General features: G+C 47.8%; 1 protein-coding gene across 3 annotated transcripts in view; it reads right to left on the reverse strand.

Annotated features, from left to right (window-relative positions):
• Kcnk10 (potassium two pore domain channel subfamily K member 10) overlaps positions 1-19710 on the reverse strand; it is a 129132-nt gene that overhangs the window by 69826 nt on the left and 39596 nt on the right. For all 3 annotated transcript variants that reach the window (XM_047534728.1, XM_047534734.1, XM_047534720.1), the window contains exon 2: positions 3835-4175. In XM_047534728.1, coding sequence (XP_047390684.1) covers positions 3835-4175 — 341 coding nt within the window. The remainder of the gene's footprint in view (positions 1-3834; positions 4176-19710) is intronic.

A 19710-nucleotide genomic window follows, 5' to 3' on the forward strand; every position in this document is an offset into this window, starting at 1 on the left:
GTGGAGATCTGGAAGTGCCCCAGGTCCAGGACAAACACCCGGCTGGGTAGAAGGAAACCAAGAAATGTTTCCTGTTAGGGAACAAGGGACACCAATGATTTTTCATCACTAAAATTCTGGAAACTGCTAAATAGAAAACAGAAGTTTGAGAGTTGAGCATTTTATAAAGAAAGACCTACATAAAGGGTCCCCAGGGTAGTGTCAGACAGACCCTGCTTCCAGTCCCAACCCTCCCACTTTGGAGCTTAAAAAGTTACTCAACCTCTTGGACTATCACCTCCGAAATGGGGATAATATTACCAACTTAAAGCATCATGGAAAGATTAAATGAGATCGTGGGAATAAGGTGCCCCACTCATCGCGGGTGCCTAATGAAGTTGTTTTCTCTAATTGTTATAAAATCACCTTAAGTGCACACACATGTACACGTACACACTCATCATTTCAGAAAAATCTTTGAGGTCAAAACAGAAGACAAAAACTCAATGCAATCCCCATCAAAACACCAATGACATTCTTCACAAAACCTGAAAAAACAATCCTAAAATTCGTATAAAAGGAAAAAAAAAAAAAAAGACCCTGAATAACCAAAGCAATCCTGAGCAAAAAGAACAATGCCTGATTTTAAGACGTAGTTCAAGTCGAGCATGGTGGGTGCACACCTGTAATCCCTCCCTCAGGACGCTGAGGGAGGAGGATTCTAAGTTCAAAGTCAGTCTCAGCAATTTAGCAAGGCCCTGAGCAACTTATCAAGACCCTGTCTCAAAATAAAAAATAAAAAATGGGCCGGGGAATGTTGCTCAGTGGATGAGAGACCCTGGGTTCAATCTCTGGTACCAAAAAATAAAAAGGACATAGTTCAGAACCACAGTATCAAAACAACAGCATGGTACTGGCATAAAAACAGGTAGATCAATGGGACAGAGTAGAGATCCCAAAATAAACCCACACATCTATGACCAACTGATTCTCAACAATGGCACCAAAAACATGCATTGGAGAAAGGATAGTCCTTTCAATAAATGGTGCTGGGAAAACTGAATATGGACATGCAGAAGACTCCATCTCTCACCCAGCACAAAACTCAGCTCAAGGTAGATCAGACACCTAGACGTAAGAGACCAGAAACTCTGACACCACTAGAAGAAATGCTTCAGGATATTGTCACAGGCAATGATTTTCTGGATCAAGCTCCATTAGCTCAGGAAATCAAAGTATGAATTAACAAAAAGGGATTACATCAAATTAAAAAGCTTCTATACAGCAAAGAAAACAATCAAGAGTGAAGAGTCAAACAACAGAATGGGAGAAAATATCTGCCAATTATTCATCTGACAGAGGATTAATGTATAAGAACTCAAAAAAGCTTAACAAAAAAAGTAATCCAATTAAAAAAAGCGGCCACGATCTGAATAAACACTTCTCAAAAGAAATAATACAAATAGACAACAAATATACGGGACAAGGCTCAATATCATTAGCCATCATGGAAATGCCAATCAAAACTATAATGAGATACCATCTCAACCCATCCAGAATAGTTATTATTAAAAAAAAAATGCTGGCAAGAATGTGGAGGAAAGGGGGCTCTTCTCTACTGTTGGTGAGAATGTAAATTAGTGCAGCCCTTATGGAAATCAGTATGGAGATTCCTCAAAAAACTAAAAACAGATCTACCACGTCTGCATGATGTAAATTATGGTCGATTTATGTTTTAAAGAAAAGACTGGGACAATCTCACTCATATGTAGAATCTAAAAAAGTCGGCCTCATAGAAACTGAAAATAGAATGGCGGTCGGTATAGCAGAGGCTGGAGAGAGAAGGGAGGGAGGGAGGAGGGGAGGTAGGTTAAGGGTACTAAGTCAGAGTTGGATGAGAAGATGTTCTGGTGTTCTAATGCACCACAGCATGTCTGTAGATAACAATAGTGTTCTGTGCCTCCCTTAAAAAGCTAGAAGAAAAGGTGTTTCCATCACAAAGAATAATAGATGTTTGAGCAGATAGATACACTGACCCTGATTTGAACATTACACAATGTACACATCACATGTCAAAATATTACAAGGTGCCCCCATAAATATACATGACTTGTATGTATCCACTGAAAAACTTTAGAATAACCAAATAAACCAGGAAAAAAAAAAAAAAGCAGGAAACCCGTCTTAGTGGCAGCTACAGAATCAGGACCTCTGCACTCACCCCACTATCCTTCACTCTGGTCCCTGAACTCTTTCAAAAAGGACAGGGTCAAGGAATGAGTAATAAATAACTACAGAATTAATCAGTAAATGCATGAATAAGCTCAGTGACATCACCAATGTTATCGATGTACTCTGATACCTCACTCCAAAAGTATTTATCTAGCAGACAGCAATCAAACGCAAAGCAATGCAAAGTTATGAAATCCTATTTATACAGGGGTGGGAGGATTTATAGTTCTTTTTATTAAAGAGGCAAGTCAGATTATCAAGACTAATTTAAGCCAGGCACAGTGGTGCATGCTTGCAAACCCAGCAACTTGGGAGGCTGAGGCAGGAGGATCCCAAGTTCAAAGCCAACCTCAGCAATTTAGCTAGGCCCTAAGTAACTAAGACCCTGTCTTAGAATAAAATATAAAAAGGACTGGGGATGTAGCTCAGTGGTTAAGTGCCCCGGGTTTAATACTTGGTACCAAAAAAATTTTTTTAAAGAATATGAATATGGTTATGAAGGTGCCAGGCTATGAGGAGCATACAAATTCCCCTGCCTCCTCAGTGTCATTTGAAATAAATAAATCACAAGCCAGCCCAGACTTGTTGATCCTACACCATCCTGGGCTGTGGCAGCCATCAGAATTTAATGCATGAGACCCCAGACCTGTGAAGAATTGTGGAAGCTGTCTTTTCCATCTCCCTGCCTTCTAACCTTAGAAGATCCAGAAGGATGAGACTGTCCCCTGCTTCACCACCTTCCACCACCTCCCTCTCTTGATGGTTCAGGAAGGTGTCTAAAGAAGAAAGGCTTAACCTCGACATTGGGCAGCTGACCTTCACCCCCAAGGCAGAGCCCTCCTCTGGACTCAGTCAGACTTCCTAGACACTGAGGTCTCCAGACTTCCCAAGTCTCCTGCTCCAATTCTTCCCACCTTCCCACAGCCACCCTGCCAAGCCCACCCCACCCTGTGGGTGCCATCTTGCTTCTGCAGGCTCCCTCCCAAGTCCTGTGCCTTCATGTTCTCAGGATCTCTTCTCATTAATACCCAGGGTATGTAAAGGCTTTAGCACACTTCCTGACACATCAAACGTGTCCCAGAAGAGCAAGCTTGGCCATTATTCTTACTCTGATCCTTATTATTTCATTGCCCGGAAACCACTAAATCACTCAAGCCTGCAACAGCTCCCTCACCCACAAACCAGGAGGCCTTCTCTCCACCTCACCCTCACTGACCTTGGATAGATTAACGCATCCCTGCTTGTTTAAAATTCTCCTTTCTTTCGCTTCTAGGGCCTCCTCTTATCCCAGCATTTCTCAGAGTTCAGATCCACAACGTTCATCAACACCTGTCGCTGGACTTGAATTGGAGAGTCCCAAGTGTTTTCTCCTGCTGCTGCCTCTGGCTACCAGATCCAAAGCCAAGTGACCGCAGGGCACAGCCTGCTCCCACGTCAGGGCCCTTGCACTCGAGGTCCCTCTTGTTGCATATTGTCAACGCCAACACTGCCCACCCCGGAGAGTTCTTCCCTGACCACCAGGAGCATCTCCACCAAAGGCAAAACTCAGTGACCGACAAAGACAAAATCAACGCTACCGCCCTCCCCACGGGTTCCTCCTCACTTGGATTCTGCCCTGCTCACCTGGATCAAGGTCTCCAGCTCCTGAGGGCTCACGCAGATGTGATCCCGCAGGAATTCCGCCTTCTCCAGGGCAATGGTGTTCTTCTGGCTGCTCTCGAAGGGCTGCTCCAGCGCCCGGAAGACGAGACCACCCGTGACGAGGTAGACCACCACGACCACAAAGATGGCGACCACGGTTTTCCACTTCATGACGGTCTGCAGGCCCCCCTGGGAGGCGCCTTCCATTCTGGCTACCACGGTGGCCCGGGAGGAAATGGAGAGGCGGGGAGCCGGCTGGGGATGGTGCGAGTTAGTGGTGCTTTTGGGCTGACACACCGGCGGGGCTGCTGCAGGAACGGCCACTGAGGGTGGGGAAGAGGGGGAAAGAGGGTTTGTTTATGAACACAAGGCACAAAACTTGTCAGCAACAAAGCACAGATGTCATGCGTAAGCCAGCTCTCCAACGTGAGGATTAAAAACTGGTTCACCAAGGCTGCCGGTAGGGAATTGGATCAGTTGCTAGGTGCCCATTTTGAGTTCTTAAAAATGACCATCAGGAGTCCTAATTTTAAAGAAAAAAAAATATTAATTGAATTTGAAATGCTTACATTTTTCTTACAAGCATCCAAATTGGAAAACCACCTCCCTGTTCTTTATGATTCATCTCCTCCCTTAACTTCCTTGTTTAAATCAAAAAATCAACATATTTGAAAACCGGGCATTATGTTCAACTGGAGAAAATTAAACAGGAGAGGGAGACCAGTTACTCTATCCAAGTACAAATGCAGAGAAGAGATGAATATCAATGACTAAAAGAAGACAGTCTCGTCATCAAGGAAGGGTGATCTTGCTATAGGGAAGGAGAATCAAAAATCAGACAGAGCAAAGAAGGTTTGGGTTTCTGAAGACCATCAGTAATGAAGACAAAGAAAAAGACAGAACAAGCAGAGGAAACAAAGGCCATGTTTTGCATTAATTTACATAGTTTTGTGACAAAATCATAAGAATAAATCGATCCCGGATTTATTTCATAATAGAAAATGCAATAGCTCAGATGTAACTATTCCTGGCCTATTAGTGATAGAATTTTGTCTTCTCTTGTCTTCCAATAAAAAGTTACTGAAAAGGAAATTTTCCCTGGTTTTCAGAACACATGGAATTCTCTAAGGTCCCTGGTTCTCCGTGAGGGCAATTTCATTACCTTGGAAATAAATAGGTTAAGCTGGCGGCTTTTCTGCAATGGTAGAGAGTTGGAGGAGTTGTCCCTCACGTAGTGCAGCTGTGCAGAAATCTTATAGAGCACTGACCCATCCTGGCACTTCCATTCGGTTCCCCCTTTATAATTCTAATTGCTATCACGGCCTCTGGTGGTGCAGCCTGGCTGTTGTGTAAACAAGGTATTAGGAGATGGCCAACCTAAGTGCGGCCAATGATTCCGCTCCAGCTGGACTGAACTGCCCACTCTCTGCACTGGGGAAGTCAAAGTGAATCAGGAACCTCACTCCAAGTTCAAGATGGCAATGATCCTGCCAACACCTAGCTGTAGATGTGGCCATTTGAAGAATCTAAATCTGTAAACATCTGCCTGTCATCCTAGACCCTCGAAGTCAGTTTTTCTCTTTGGAAATTAGGCTGACCATCAGTCTTTTACTGAATATTGCTTTTTACAATAAAGTCATGTATTGCTAAATTTCCCTGGGGTTTAACATGAATGCAAAATTCTCTAGGATCTCAGACGGAACCATCTAAAGATTTAGAATCAGCCACCACTTTGTGGAAGAAGAGCCTCTAAGATATCCCCATCCTACTCCCAGAACCTGTGATTCTGACCTTACATGGCAACAGGCACTCTGAAGATGTCAATTAAAGATCTTGAGGTGAGAAGATTATGCTGGATTATGGTGGGCCCAATATAATCACAAGAAGATCACAGAAAAGGAGACATGAAGGAAGAAGCAGAGGTGGGAGAGATGTGACCAGGAGCCAAGGGACATGGTCCCTCTGAAACTGGAAAAGTCAAGAAAAGATTCTCCCCTAGAACCTACAAAGGAGCCAGCCTTACACCTTGCCAAGTGAAGCCAATTTTGAACCTTTTACTTCCAGAACCATGTTATTATTAATTAGTGTTGCTTGAGGCCCTGAAGTTCGTGGCAATTCATTATAGCAGCCACAGGAAGCTAATACACCCTCCACTAGATTAGGTCCCCCTTGCCCAGAGCTCACCGCACTGTGTTGCTGATGGAGCCTGGTCGCTTGTCCAGACTACTCATTAGACTGGAAGCTCCATGAAGACAGGCAGCGTGTCCACCCCACCTCTGAATCCCCAATGTCCCACATGGTGCCTGGCACCCAGTGGGCAGCCCATGATGGCTGAAGAAGTGGGAAGTAATGTTGGCACAGCCGAACCACACACACAATGCCGAGAAGAGTCCGATGGAAAGCAACTTGACAGTCCAGCAGCACTGGACAGCAGGTCCTCAAACACAGCAGGGCTCTGTTCACACCAGCACACCTCTTCCAAGGTTCTCACAGTCAGGAGCCTCCTCCCCCCACCCGCTCGTCTGCCTGGCAAACAGCCATCCTCCTCAATGTCAGCCCAAGCTGGACACTTCCAGGCCTGAGCGTCCCCCCCACTAGCCTATAAACTTCTTAAGAGTCAGAAAGTTCATCTTTCAATCACTGGATCTCCACTTCTTGGCACAGTGCCTGAGCAAGCAAATGTTAAACAGCAAATGTTTATTTTCTGTTGTTATTGTTGTTGATTATTCCTTCAGACGACATACAAATGCCACCCAGATTTGCCATCACCCTCAATAGCAAGCATTTATATATCACTGATTGAACAGAAAATAAATCACTGTCCCCCCCCTAGCTTTGGGATGGTGACAGTCTGCTTAGGGAACACACTCTATCCACAGTGCCAGGTAACTAACATCAGGATAAAATCTCATCAGGCGACCAAGGATGACTTGGAGCTGAGTTCCCTTCCTTGATCTGCATCACTGGTGGTTCTAAAGCTTCTAGCAGCCCAGAGCTGGGCAGAATTGGGCTTGAGAAAGGTCTTCTTAGACCAGTTTCTGGTGCCTGCTTGCTAGGAGAATGTCCTGGGAGAGAGTTTGGACAGGATCCAGCAACTCCTGAGTTTCCAAAGCACTGGAGCAAAAATCAGAGCTTTAGTCCCAAACCTGTCAGTGACTGGGTGACCTTGAAACTGTCACTTGGCTTCTCTGTTTGCTTATCTGTGCCATGTGAATAATAACTGCAGTTTTCTTGTTGTTTGTAACCAGAGGGTCGTCACAAACAGCAAATGAGCTGCCCGGTTTACTGATTGGAGCACATTCATAGAAGTCAGGAGTACAGGCAGGGACCTGAGGGCGTTGCAAAACCTTTTGTGCACTTGACTAAAAATGGAGTTAGCCTCTTTAGCATACATGACTGCACATTTTGATGGCCAGAAAGGAATTTGAATAAACTCTTTAGAATGCAAAAACTTCCAGAGGGTGTTTTAATTAGTTCATTTCTTCTCCTCAGACACCAAAGTTGTTCTCGAACTAACACAAAATTGTCCTGTGACCTGGGATGAGCCTCTGGAGGTCTCTGTGCATGGTGCAAGTGAAGAAGCCAAATTGGACCTGTGATGCTGATGGTGGTGATGATTGCTAAGGTGGCAGGAGCCCCTGCCACACAGTGAGCCCTTACCTGTGCCTGTCACTCTGATAAACACTTTGCTTACATAGTTGCCTTCAGACCTCACGATGAAGGATTATCACACTGTGGGCATCCAAGCCATCCCAGAAGCAGATGTTGAGAAGGCATTAAATGTGCATGGATTTGATTAGGGGAAATGTCTGTGGGAGAGAAAATGAGAGGGAGTTGGGGAGGCTGGGAGGGCCATCGGACACTGTCCATCTGCCCGAGTGAAGAAAGGGGAGGCAGGGGCAATGTAAGTGCTCCGCATCACCCGCAGTCTACGGAGGTTCAGCAACTTTGTCAAGGAGCTCTTGAGCCAAAGTCAGGCCTCAGAGGAGCCCTGGGTCTCCCAGGAACCCAGGAATAACCCCACCAGGGCATCCTCGCCCACTCAGCCTCTGGGACCCACAGGAAATGCACCTGCCATGCAAGCCCAGCAATCAATGGATTTCTCCTCTCTCCTCCCTCCCTCCCTCCCTCCCTCTCTCTCTCTCTCTCTCTCTCTCTCTCTCTCTCTCTCGTGTGTGTGTGTGTGTGTGTGTGTGTGTGTGTGTGTGTTACTGGGGATTGAATCAAGGAGTCCTCTACCACAGGGCTACAGTCCCCGCCTTTTTTATCTTTTAATTTGAAACAGCATCCCACTATTGCAGAGGCTGTCCTCGAGCTTGTGAGCCTCCTGCCTCATCCTCCCCCACTGCTGGGATTACAGGCGTGTCCAGTTCACCTGGCTCCAACAATGGATTTCTCAACAGCAACTGAGGATCTCGGTCACTGACACTCCTTCTAACAGACTCGCGCAGACACCTGCTGACTGTCACCACCCAGCCCCATTGCACAGACACAGAAACTGAGACCCAGGCAGTTTAAATGACTTAGCCAAGGTCAAGTAGTGGAACCAGGATTGAAACTAGAATAACGTGACTCAGTATCAGTTCTCCCGTGTGGCAAAGAAACAGAACAGTAGGAAACAAAGCAACTTCAGAGGAAAGGGCCTTAGCTTCAGACTGGCATAATAGCATTTTCAAGTCTAGGAGATGAACTACTTCTGTTTCCTAGTGGTGATGGAGTTCTTTTCCGTAGAATGTATCAATAATGGATGCATCATATAAAGTGATAGCCTAGAACACTTCACAGTTCCAGCAGAAAAATATTTGTCAGCAAAATGGCTGCAGAGTTGATAATAAAGGCAATGTTGGGTCTAGGGATGAGGCTCTGTGGTAGAGTGCCTGCCTACTGTGCACAAGGCCCTGGGTTCCATTCCCAGTACAGCAGAACAAGGAAAGGAAATGTTGGAAGATAACGTTCTTCAGTTATTGGTCATTTTTAAACGTTTCTTCACACGTCAGTATATTTCCTTTTTCCCTAAATGTGAGTGGATGTGGGAATACATATGGAAATCAGTTTTGTCATGGTTGAACCAATTCTTAGTAATTCTATATTCTTCAGATTTTTCTCCCAAGCTCCGTGGACTTCACTGCATCATTTGTTCATGGATTCAATCAACAAACATTTGAGTTTGCCTGGCACTGTGTTTGGGGGTTTGTGAATGAGTGACACATCCCTGCCTTCAGAGTAGTGGGACAATTGACAAAGCTCTTATGCATGCATGAGCCCATTTTTTCACAAAACCTTCTGCGGAGGGCAGGGATCATTATCTGCTGTCCTTCATGGGTAAGGAAACTGAGGCTCAGAGAGACGCCTTGAATAGCTTTTCACAAGTTAGTAAGCAGTGGCATGCTTGAGTCTGTCTTCAGACACCTAACCCCGAGCTGCCTGACACAAACGGCGTCTGAAGGGTTCAGGGTCTCCTGGAAACCTGAAATGCAGCCACCTCAGAGGTGCCACTGTCCCACGGCAACATGACTCTGCCTATTGACCCAGGCAAAGTACAACTGTGACTGCAAAGGCAGCGGCAGGAGACAGAACACCTCTCACCTCCTACCCCAACCCCAGGTCTGGAAGCCTTCCAAAGCCACCTGCGTTGATGAGTCTCAGCCCTTCCCAAAGCCACCTGCGTTGATGAGTCTCAGCCCTTCCCAAAGCCACCTGCGTTGATGAGTCTCAGCCCTTCCCAACAGCCCCACTGTAAAGCTTGCCTAGAGTCCCCTGTAGGCTTCTGCAGGCTGCTGGGGAGGAGGGAGGCAGGAAGAGGGCAGGAGAGATGAGCGCACACAGCCTCCCCTCAGGTGGGCCAACCACAGGTGCCTGCAGCTGCCACCGCAGCAGTTAGAGCCAAGTGTGTGCCCGCTCTGATTCCACATACCCCCAGGGTCAAATCGCACTCTCCCTGTCCCCATGTGACACCCCCCTGTACCCTCAGTGATCAAGCTAGTCCCTGCAAGAAAGGCAGGAAGGCTTAGCTCCACGCACTAAATGCACAAGCTCTATTCCCTAAAGGCCAGAGGAAGGGAGGCTGTCCCTGGGGGCTGGACATTGCTCTCTCTAGAAAACTTCAGCCTCTTCTTCCAGATGGAAAAGACCAAGATACCACGGGATGACTGGGACCCTCCAGGGCCGACTGAAAGGTGCCAGACTGAAGGAGGGAAGAGGAAGTTGAGAACAGGCTGCCCCTTGTCTCCCATCTGTCCTTTCACGTCTCGCGGTGAGACCCTCGTCTTCTCTCACCTGAATCACTGCGACAGCCTCCAGCCCTGTGCCCCCTAACTCCATCCTGCACATCCCAGCCACCTGGAGCCTCGGTGCGAATCTGCTCACTGCCCCCACGTTTAAGATCCTGAAGGCACCAACCATCCAGGGTAAAGGTCAGGCTGCATGGCTCGCGCCCAGAGTCCCCCCTCCAGGAGTTGGCGCCAGCTCTCTCCCAAACTCACCTTCTGCCACACCCCCACAAGCAACCTTTGCCCCAACCAAACCCAGTGGCGTCCCAGCGGCCCACACTGAGCCACCTTCCAATGCTGGCCTGTGGATTGTCCAGAGAAACGGCTATATTCCCAGATTCCTTTCTCCTCCTGACTCTATCATTTTAGCAAAGGCTCCTCATACTTTGAAAGTCACCTCATGGGTCACCACCTCCTAGAAGCCCCCCGTGACTGCCCCTCCCCAGGATGATCAGATGCCCTTCCTCTCGGCCTCAAGACGGAGCTTAGTGGAGTGCCTACAACCCGGGGGCTCCTCCATATGGTCTCTTCCAATGCTGACTTGGTCCACTCATCCCTCCATATGTTTGTCTCAGGTCAACATTTATGACATCAAGTTCACACACTTGACCCAAAGAAAATTTGGCTGCAGCTAATCTATCATGTAGAGTCAGCCCTGGCACTATTGTGCTTTTTTCCAGAGACAGATACCCAGAGTCAAGGTGTTAAACTTCTCAGAAAATGAACAGTCCAAGGAGAGGTCTTCATGGTGTGTATGAATGCTAGTGAGGATCCAAACACTCAGATCTGGGCTTTCTTCTTTTCTTCATGAAGGGCTAGAAGGTTTTCTTTTATTCATAGGTACAAAATACTTGTTAGATTCAAAAAAAAAAAAACCATCGAGTGTTTCAAATCACAAATGGTGAGTCACCTCCCTGGTACCAGACAGGGAAAATTTCCCTGCTGTCTGCCTTCCTTGAGTCCCTCTGACTAGGGCCAAACTGTGAGCGTGGATTCGAGAACCTCAGACTAAAGGGCTTTTCTTGCCCTGTCCCGTCATGGGACAGTCCAACATGAGGAAAGTACAAAGGATCTGGGTTCATTTGGGACTCAAGGCACCAGCAACTTCCATATCAGGACTAGTAAGCAAATGGTTTCTCCTATCTTCTCCTGACACGAGAAGAGAGTCTCGTATTCATAAAGCAAGGGCATGGCGCAGTCAGGATTCTTCTCTACCAGCAGATGGAGCCCAGGGGGTGAAGTTCTTAGGATTGTTCATTTTCTTCACTCCTAAGAGTGAAGCTCTTAGGGAACGTTTCCGGGGTCCTCCAGTCCCACCCCAGGTTCCAGCTCCATTGCAGCCCCATCCCTCCCAGAAACCATCAGGGAGAGTGGAGAGCATAAGCCCCCTCTCTGGGCTTCCTTCCCACCTTCTTGGAAAGGCACAGAAGTAGCAGCACTTGTGGGAAGATGCAGGCCATGAGGACCGTGCTGCTCAGGGTCAGTCCTAGGCACGTATGTGGACAATGTCAGCGATCCACATCATCAGGGGCTGAGGAGCACAATGAGATCTATGCAACAAATGGCACCAGTGAGCACGTGCCATGTTGGACAGAGGCTCAGGGTACAGACAGACATGAGGAAGGAGCAGTGGACTCTCCCATAAAGAAGATCAGAAAAAGGCTTCCCGGACAGGGTGCCCGCGATGTAGCAGAGGAGGTTCAGGTGTCTGCCAGACGGCAGGGGGAGGCAGTGGGGAGGGCAGACCTGTCAAAGGGTCAGCAGACACCACCTGGGCATCAGGGAGCATGGGGCGCGTGGTTATCAGTCTGACTAACGAGGGTGGGAAGCCATTGAGGCCCATGCAGAGAGAAGAGCCATGGGGTCCGATTTGAGTTTGGCAAGCTGACTCCAGCAGCAGTACAGAAGATGGCTGGCAAAGTGAGAATCCCTCCAAAGAGACTGTGGCCAGGAATTTACTGGGGTAGATGATGAGGACCTCGATTTGGGTCATCACAAGGGGTGTTAAGGAAGTAAAATCTACAGGTCCCGTGACGGATGGAAAGAAAGAAGTGTTGACGAGGGTGGGTCTAGGCTGACTCCCAGGTCTCTGGCTTGTTAAGAGCACGGTGCTCTCCAGGGTGAACTCCAAGACAGGAAGTGCAGGAGGCTGAGGTTTGTAGGCTGTGGCATGTCCAAGAGGAGCTTCCAGGAGAAACCAGGCACAAGGGACTGGAACTCGGGGGAAATCCAGCTGGATCCCTCAGTTTGAGAGGGATGAGAATGTAAGTGCACCGAAGCCACAGGACTGAATGAATAGTCCAGAGGGAGCTGTAAAACGAGAAGAGAGTACGAGATGGTGCTCCAGGGAGCGACATTTAAGGGACAATGAAAGAAGAGGGGAGTCAAATGCCAAAGGAGAACAAGAAATAATAGAGAGGAACTGGGGGAGAACCCACATGTGGTCTCCTGAGCATCAGAGACGGTAGATCCTATTCTTAGAGTCTGTGTCCAGCATCATTCACGAGGCATGGCCCACAGGAGGTCTCTGTGCGCTTGATGAGTCAATGCAGGACAGTATTATCTAGCTGCTTTCTTCTCTTTCTAGCTGCCAGGAAAGCCTCTTCAACAGAATCCCTGTTCTAGAACTCCTGGGCAGGATAGGTGGCTCCTGGTGGCAGGTGGGATGCCTGTATTGCTCCAGTGAAATAGTCCTCACCCACCCAGACACAGAGCCTCGGACCAGAGCTACTCCTCGTGTGTGCCGAGCTGGCCAGAACAGCTGGGGCGCTTCCTGCAGGGCCGCTCATCTTTTGGGATCTGGGGCTGCCCGCCTCCTGGTTCTCCCAGTAGACGCCAGACTGGCCTCTTGGTGAGACGGAATCATTTGTCCTGACTCCAAGCTCAAGACCTGGAGGTGTGCAGTCACTGCTGGGTTCCTCGGTCTTCTTCCAGAACGCTTTCTGAATAACATATTTTGCCTACTGCCCTCAGTAGGTTTTTTTTCCACAATTTGAATTAACTAGAGCACTTTTAAAGGGAAAGATCTTTTTCCTCCCTTTGGGATTAAAAATAATATAAGCAGTTGCAGTTCCCAAAATATCTCCTTTCCCCCAGGGCCAAGTGTTTTAAATCCTATTTTAAATCCTATTGGCAGGCCTGTTCCTTCAAGATTGAGATTTGCCTTTCCCTGTCTTTGGGAAAGTTGTTACCCCTCCTCACTGAGCTCCTGCGGGGGTCTCCTTCCACCCAGGTCCCGCATGGCAGCCAGGAGATCCTTCTAAAAGCCCCACCTCACTTCTTAAAACCCCACAGCTATTCCCAGGCTCACAGTTACTTGGCCTTCAGTGCCCTATGGGCTCAGGGTCCTTCTCCCTTCTCCAACCCTCCTTCCCTTCACGCACCATCGTCACCTCCACAAAGTCCCTCCAGTACCTACAGTCACAAACAGATCATAAGCAATTGTGCTGATCTTGCCAATTCTCCCCACAGATCCATAACAGAAAACAAAACCAAAAAATATACTTAAATCTAGCAGGAAGAAAGATTCTATGATTTCACCCTGGTTCCCTAATCCTAGCAAATCCATTCATCACATTCTGCCTAATCATGACAACAGCAGTGGCTAGGGATGCTCTGACAAAGTCCTTATTAATCAAGGCACAACATATGAAAGTGACAAGCATACTAACAGCTGGCAAGGATCAAAAGGAGGGGGCGCTAGACACTTGAGGAATCTCTCATTCACTTGTTCAGCCAGGGCACGCTCACCACGTGCCAGGAATATGGTACCAGACTCCACACTCTGTCCAGGCTGCCACCATCCCCCAGGCGATTGAGGGACCAGTTCTTCTGAGATGAGCATGGCCAGGAATAGGCAGGCTGGGCCACACAGCTTTGACCTCTCTTCCTCTCAGCTTCCTCTCCTCTGATCCAAACTTCCCTCACCACCCATCCCAAACTATTCCAAGACCAGTCCAGAACCCTGCTGCAGAGCTGAGGAACTTGCCCACATTCTCAGCCTCCTCACGGAACCTTCCTGCACCATTTTCCCTGACACCAAGGCTTCCCCTGATGACACTGCCCTGAGCGTGGCTCTCAGGTAGAAGCAATACAAACTCCCTCAGCCATAACATCAGGTCCACACTGCCCCAGAAAATCAATACTGTACACTTTGGGGTCAAAACTCCTGCTCCTTTGAGACCCAAGCCCTCTGGCTCCTCCACTTCCTTCCCTTCCTTGTGACCATCAGTCAAACACCTGACTTCCCCTGATTCCCCAAAGCCTTTCATCCGGTTCTGCCCTGCTCCGGAGTAACTCCAGCATCCTCAATCCATACAACACCGAGCCTTCCATTGCCTCAAATTCCTCACCATTACCATCATTTCTGCTGCACTTCACCCACTGACAGGTTGGCTTCCCCAAAAGCTGATCTGCTTGTGATTTATTGCAAGGGATTTATTTAGGGGAGCCTGGAGAAGAAAGAAGGGCAAGAAGTCAAGTCAGAACAATTCCAGGTGGAGCCTCAGTCTCTGCCTGGGCCATAGGGAGCTCTGGAGCCTAAATTCCCTCTCGGAGTTGGTCTCACCCTGAGAGCTGGTCATTCATACACCTTTCCAGTCAGTCATTAGCTGCATAAAACCCCGAGGGCATATAAGCTCCTAGAAGCATCCTGAAATGAGATTCTAGTAGACCAAGGACAGTCCTCTGAAGGACACCGTAGGCACAAGCCAGAAAGGAACAAGCCACAGAGCTGGAGGAGGGGTACGCAGAGCAAAACAGACCTGAGTGGTCTTGGTGGCACCAATAGCAGTTATCACAACTGCCTCCCCCCATGGCCACCTCTTGAGCCTAATGACGAGAAATTTCCACCTCAGAAAGAATCAACGAGGTTCTGACTGCTAAGGAGAGAGAGTTGGTGTCCCCCTAAAATTTCACACATTGAAAGCTCATCGTCAATGTGGTGGTGTTAGGAGATGGCACCTTTGGGAGGTGATTTTTGGAAAAGGTGATACCTCCTCCCTTCTACCATTTGAGGACACAGTGAGAACTCTCTACAAAGCAGGAAATAGGTCCTCACCACACGCTCCCTTGATCCTGGACTTCAAAGCCTCCAGAACCAAGGAGCCTTCTGTTGTTTCAAACTCCCCAGTCTGTGGTATTTTGTTGCAGCAGCTAAGCTGACCCTGACACTGACCTGCACATCCTATCCTTCCAGCTCTCTCCGTCATTACTCCTGCGTGGCATCCGCCTCCCGCTCTCCCCACTCTATCATGCCCTCCCTGGGTTCTCTCCTACTTCCACACCCAGCTTAGATTCCACGTTCAACGCCTCCCTTCAGCTAACGGGCCCAGCTCTCTCGCCTTCTCTTCCTGGAGCCACCAGGAGATTCCACCCTCTCTGTTATCCCTTCTCTCTGCTCAGAGTCCACATCCAGGCTGCTGAAGAAAGTGAACAGCCTCGGGGATTGCTGTCACCCTAAACCCATAGTCTCCACTGGTCCTCAGTGCTCCAGAGCAGTCCTGCCCTATTCCCCTGCTCAGAGACACCTGTCAGGATAAATGTCATGAAGACATTAAGGTGTAACTCACTACAAACAAACCTGAAATCACATCTAGCACTCTTATTCTACACGACACATATTTACTTTACCGATGGGTTTTCTGCAGAAAGCATTTAAACATCATGCTCTGTGTGCTTCTGAAGTAGGCTTTGGTTTAGGTTTGCATGTTTTTAGGAATAAGCCATTTATATAGAATAAGGTGTGCCTTCCCTGTCGCCCTCTCCTTGGGTCACAGACAAGAGGGTCAAGGGCCCCAGCATTCTGCTTGGCAAGCAGACTCTCAGCCACCTCTGTTTGCCAACAAAGCTGCTCAGTGCTCCTGGCGCATTTTATAGTTGCTAAAATATCCTACCCTCCCCCCCAAAAAATCAAATGGAAAAAAAAATTTAGATGGTTCTTCCTTTACTGAGTCTACCAAGTTGCAAAAATAAACAAGAACCGTCAAAGGGAGAAGACAGTTTGTACAAAATACTCTACAAAACAGCTCTGCATTTCAGCATCGCCCTCTGGGTAATTTCCTCTAAAGTGGCTCCTCTGAATGCCCCTCAGCACTGCTGACATCAGCAAGATTTCCATGATTTACTGCAAATGCAGCTATCAGAAGCTGGGAGTGAGCGCGGGTTGGAGGGAGAGAGCAACTTAAAAGGGAAAAGAATACCCTCGTGAGGCCAGGGAGACGGTGACGTAGCAGACGTACAAATCCATTCATTTAGAGGCTGAGAAGCATTTTGAAATATTAACAGTTTTCAAGGAGTCAACAGACTTCCTGAAAATTTGGAGAAGTGGAATCCCTTCAAAAAAATGGACAGCTGTGGAGCCTGCAACACCTAGGTTTGGGGTTAAAATGGGATTGAATCAATAGTTCTGTCTGGGAAGTTGCGGGGTTGAATCAGGCTCCAGGGCAATTTTTGGCCCCAGAAAGTTGCTAAACAACACCTCATCCCACTCTCAAGATATTCTTTCTTACTAGCAGTTCCTCCGGTTAGTCAGTGCCTGAACATGCCCTTGGAGGTGGACCTTTTCGTCTCTGTCTGAATCCTCCACAATCCCAATCCCAGCGTACAACATATACTAGTGGCTCAGCTAAAGTGCATGAAAGGAATTTGACAAATGTTGGCCAAGGACCTATTGTGCTTCAGGAACCAGGGGACCCAAAGGCGATGAGCAGAACTCCTGCTACCCAGGAGCCAGAAAATGAAAAAGAAATGGATCAACTGGGTGTGAAGGACAGGGGACCATACTGTCCCCTCCCCTCCCATGTATGCAGAAAAGGCTCTGTAGGCTACATCTAGAAAAGTCATCCAGCAAACGTCATAGGGACTGTATGGAGATTTGCCAAGCTCCCGTGCTGGGCCTTAAGCTGCTCCTCAAGTAGCAGTTCAAAACGCAAGCACGGACAGGCATTTGCTCCAGCGACATTGTCAAGGACTCAATTCCTCTTCCCTACATATGAGGGTCCCTGCTCATAGACCCTCAGACCCAAACTTCCTACCTAGGCAAAATCTTTATGTGATGGGTCACAAGCTGCTGCTGTAAACATACTTCTTTTCGAAACACTCCCCAGTTATAAGTACCATGGAACAATATTCAAAAATCTAAGACAAATTCAATATTGACTACTGGCCATTGCAGAGTTTGCTAAATTAGTGCACAATGAAAGAACCATCTCCAGCTTGCCATGTAAATGCATGTTAACTGTCAATGGACAATCCTTGATCCTTGTAAATAGCAAAGGTTGGGGAAACCACAAGAGAAAAAAAAATTTCATAGATAGTAAAATCTAACCTTTGGGTTCTCAGGTTTCAGCCAAGGAATGGAGTCTTCACAGAAAATCCTAGCTGATATTTAATTCATCGTATGCTGTCAATTCAAACCATACTTAATTTCCTTGAGATTGCCTCTGAAGAGGTCATTTAAAATAGGCTTGTGGTTACAATTCCTCCATCTCATAGAAAGGAGGAGAGAGAAAGGCGTGGAACTCGGTATGAACAATTAAAATAGCAAATGGGCTACTCGGCCTGGCCGTCTCGGTCTCTGTGGGCATTTCCAAGAGTTCCGTACCGTTTTAAGATGATTAATGGCCCCTAGGAAGCCAGTTGCACTGAAGCTAACCTAAATGAGAGGCACTGAACTTAGCAAAGCCATTTGCACCATGAGCACATGGAGTAAATACTTGATTCCACACACCCAGAAGAGCCTCCTGTACAACTTGCTGAGAACGTCCACACACTCCACACTTCTCTAAGTTGGACCACAGGAACAACGGTAGTGCATTTCTTCCTTCCATTCATGGAACAATATCTCCCGATTTTTTACCCAGGACACAAGTTTTTATCAAATTAGTATTTGATGAAGGCCTACTATGTGCTCGGTGCTATGAGGTACACTAAGAATTCAGTGGACACGTTAACTACATCACCAGAAACACCTTCCCAACAGACTGGCTTCCCTCAACGGCCCAGTGGCTACTCCTAGAAGCAGACCATGTGGTAGCTTCTAGATGGAAGAGTTCGGTGAAGGTAGAGTTTCCTGATTTGTATGTGTGTGTCAAAATGCCTCCGGTCTCACACTGAGATACCTCGGTGGTATCTCAAACTTACAGACTAAGTTGTGCTTGCCGGCCAACCCAACCAAAGAGAAGGCTTATCTTCCAGAGAGATATTAACCGCCACCCAATTTTTTTATGTTTTTTATTAGTACATATGAATTATACAGAATAGGGGCCTCATTGTGGCCTATTGGCATATGCACATAACATACTCTGATCAATTTCGCTCCCCAAAACCTCCCCTCACCTCCTCCGGTCCCTCCCCCAATCTTCTTCTACCCTAATGGTCTCCTTTCTATTTTCATGAGGTACCTTTTTTCTTTTTCCCCTCTAGCTTCCATGGACAGAGAAAAGAGACGATGCTGGTCTTTCTGAGTCTGGCTTATTTTGCCACACTTCCATGCTCTCTGGTTCCATCCATTTTCCCGCAGATGACATGATCTCATTCTCTTTCTTTATGGCTGAATGAGACTCCATTGTGTACAGACACTGCAGTTTCTTTATTCATCCGTCTGTTGACAGACACCTGGCTGGTTCCATGACTTAGCTGCTGGGAACCGCGCTGCCTGGTACACGGGTTCACATGTGTCTCTAAAACTAACAGCCACCTAATGTGCTCGAGCCAAAAAGGCAAGCCTCACTGTCTGTCCCCCTCCCTCTGTCCGTCTCCACGAGGTTCTGTCATCTACTCCAAAGTAGATCTACCAACAGCCCCTGCCCGCTGGCTCCCTACCACTACCCTCAGTCCAGGCTACCATCTCTCTGGAGGCTTAGCCACAGCCCCCTCACAGCAATCCTCACTTCCTTGGCACCCCCTCCTCATCCATTCCCCACAAAGCAGTCAGAAAAGTCTTTTCAAAACACCAATCATCTCACGGCCCTCCCTGCTCAAACCTGTCAGGGCCTCCCACAACTGCATCTAGAACAAAATGCACGCCCCTTACCATGGCTTCCAAGGTCCGGTGACGGCCTCTGCCTGCCTCTCTAATTCCGTCTCACAACACCCCCTCGCCCTCTGTCTCCCGGCCTTCATTCAGTTTCCATTCAGTTCCTCTCTTTCTGGAAGCCTTCCCAATCCTCCCAAGGCCAGCTCCCTCCCACCCTTTAGGTCTCAGTTCAAATGTGACCACATCAGAGAGGCCTTTTCTGGCCTGTCTAAATAGCCTGGGTAATTTTATGCTAACTTGACTGGGCCACAGGGTGCCCAGATAGTCAGTCAAATCTTATTCTGGGTGTTTCTGTGATGGTCTTTGCTTGTGGATGAGATTTACACCTCAATCAACAGGCTGAGTAAAGCAGACTACCTTCCCTCGGGTGAGCTGGAGGCCTGAAGAGAAAGAAAGCTGGCCCTCTCCCAAATAAGAGAGAGTTCCTCCTGCCTTCCAACTGCGACTGAAATGCTGTCTGTGCACAGGCCTAAAGCCTGGTGGCCTTCCGACGGGAACCAAATCATCAGCTCTCCTGGTTCTCCAGCTTGCTGACTCACTCTGCAGATCTTG

This window comes from Sciurus carolinensis, chromosome 2, assembly GCF_902686445.1.
Source record: "Sciurus carolinensis chromosome 2, mSciCar1.2, whole genome shotgun sequence".
Classification (NCBI taxonomy): Eukaryota; Metazoa; Chordata; class Mammalia; order Rodentia; family Sciuridae; genus Sciurus; species Sciurus carolinensis.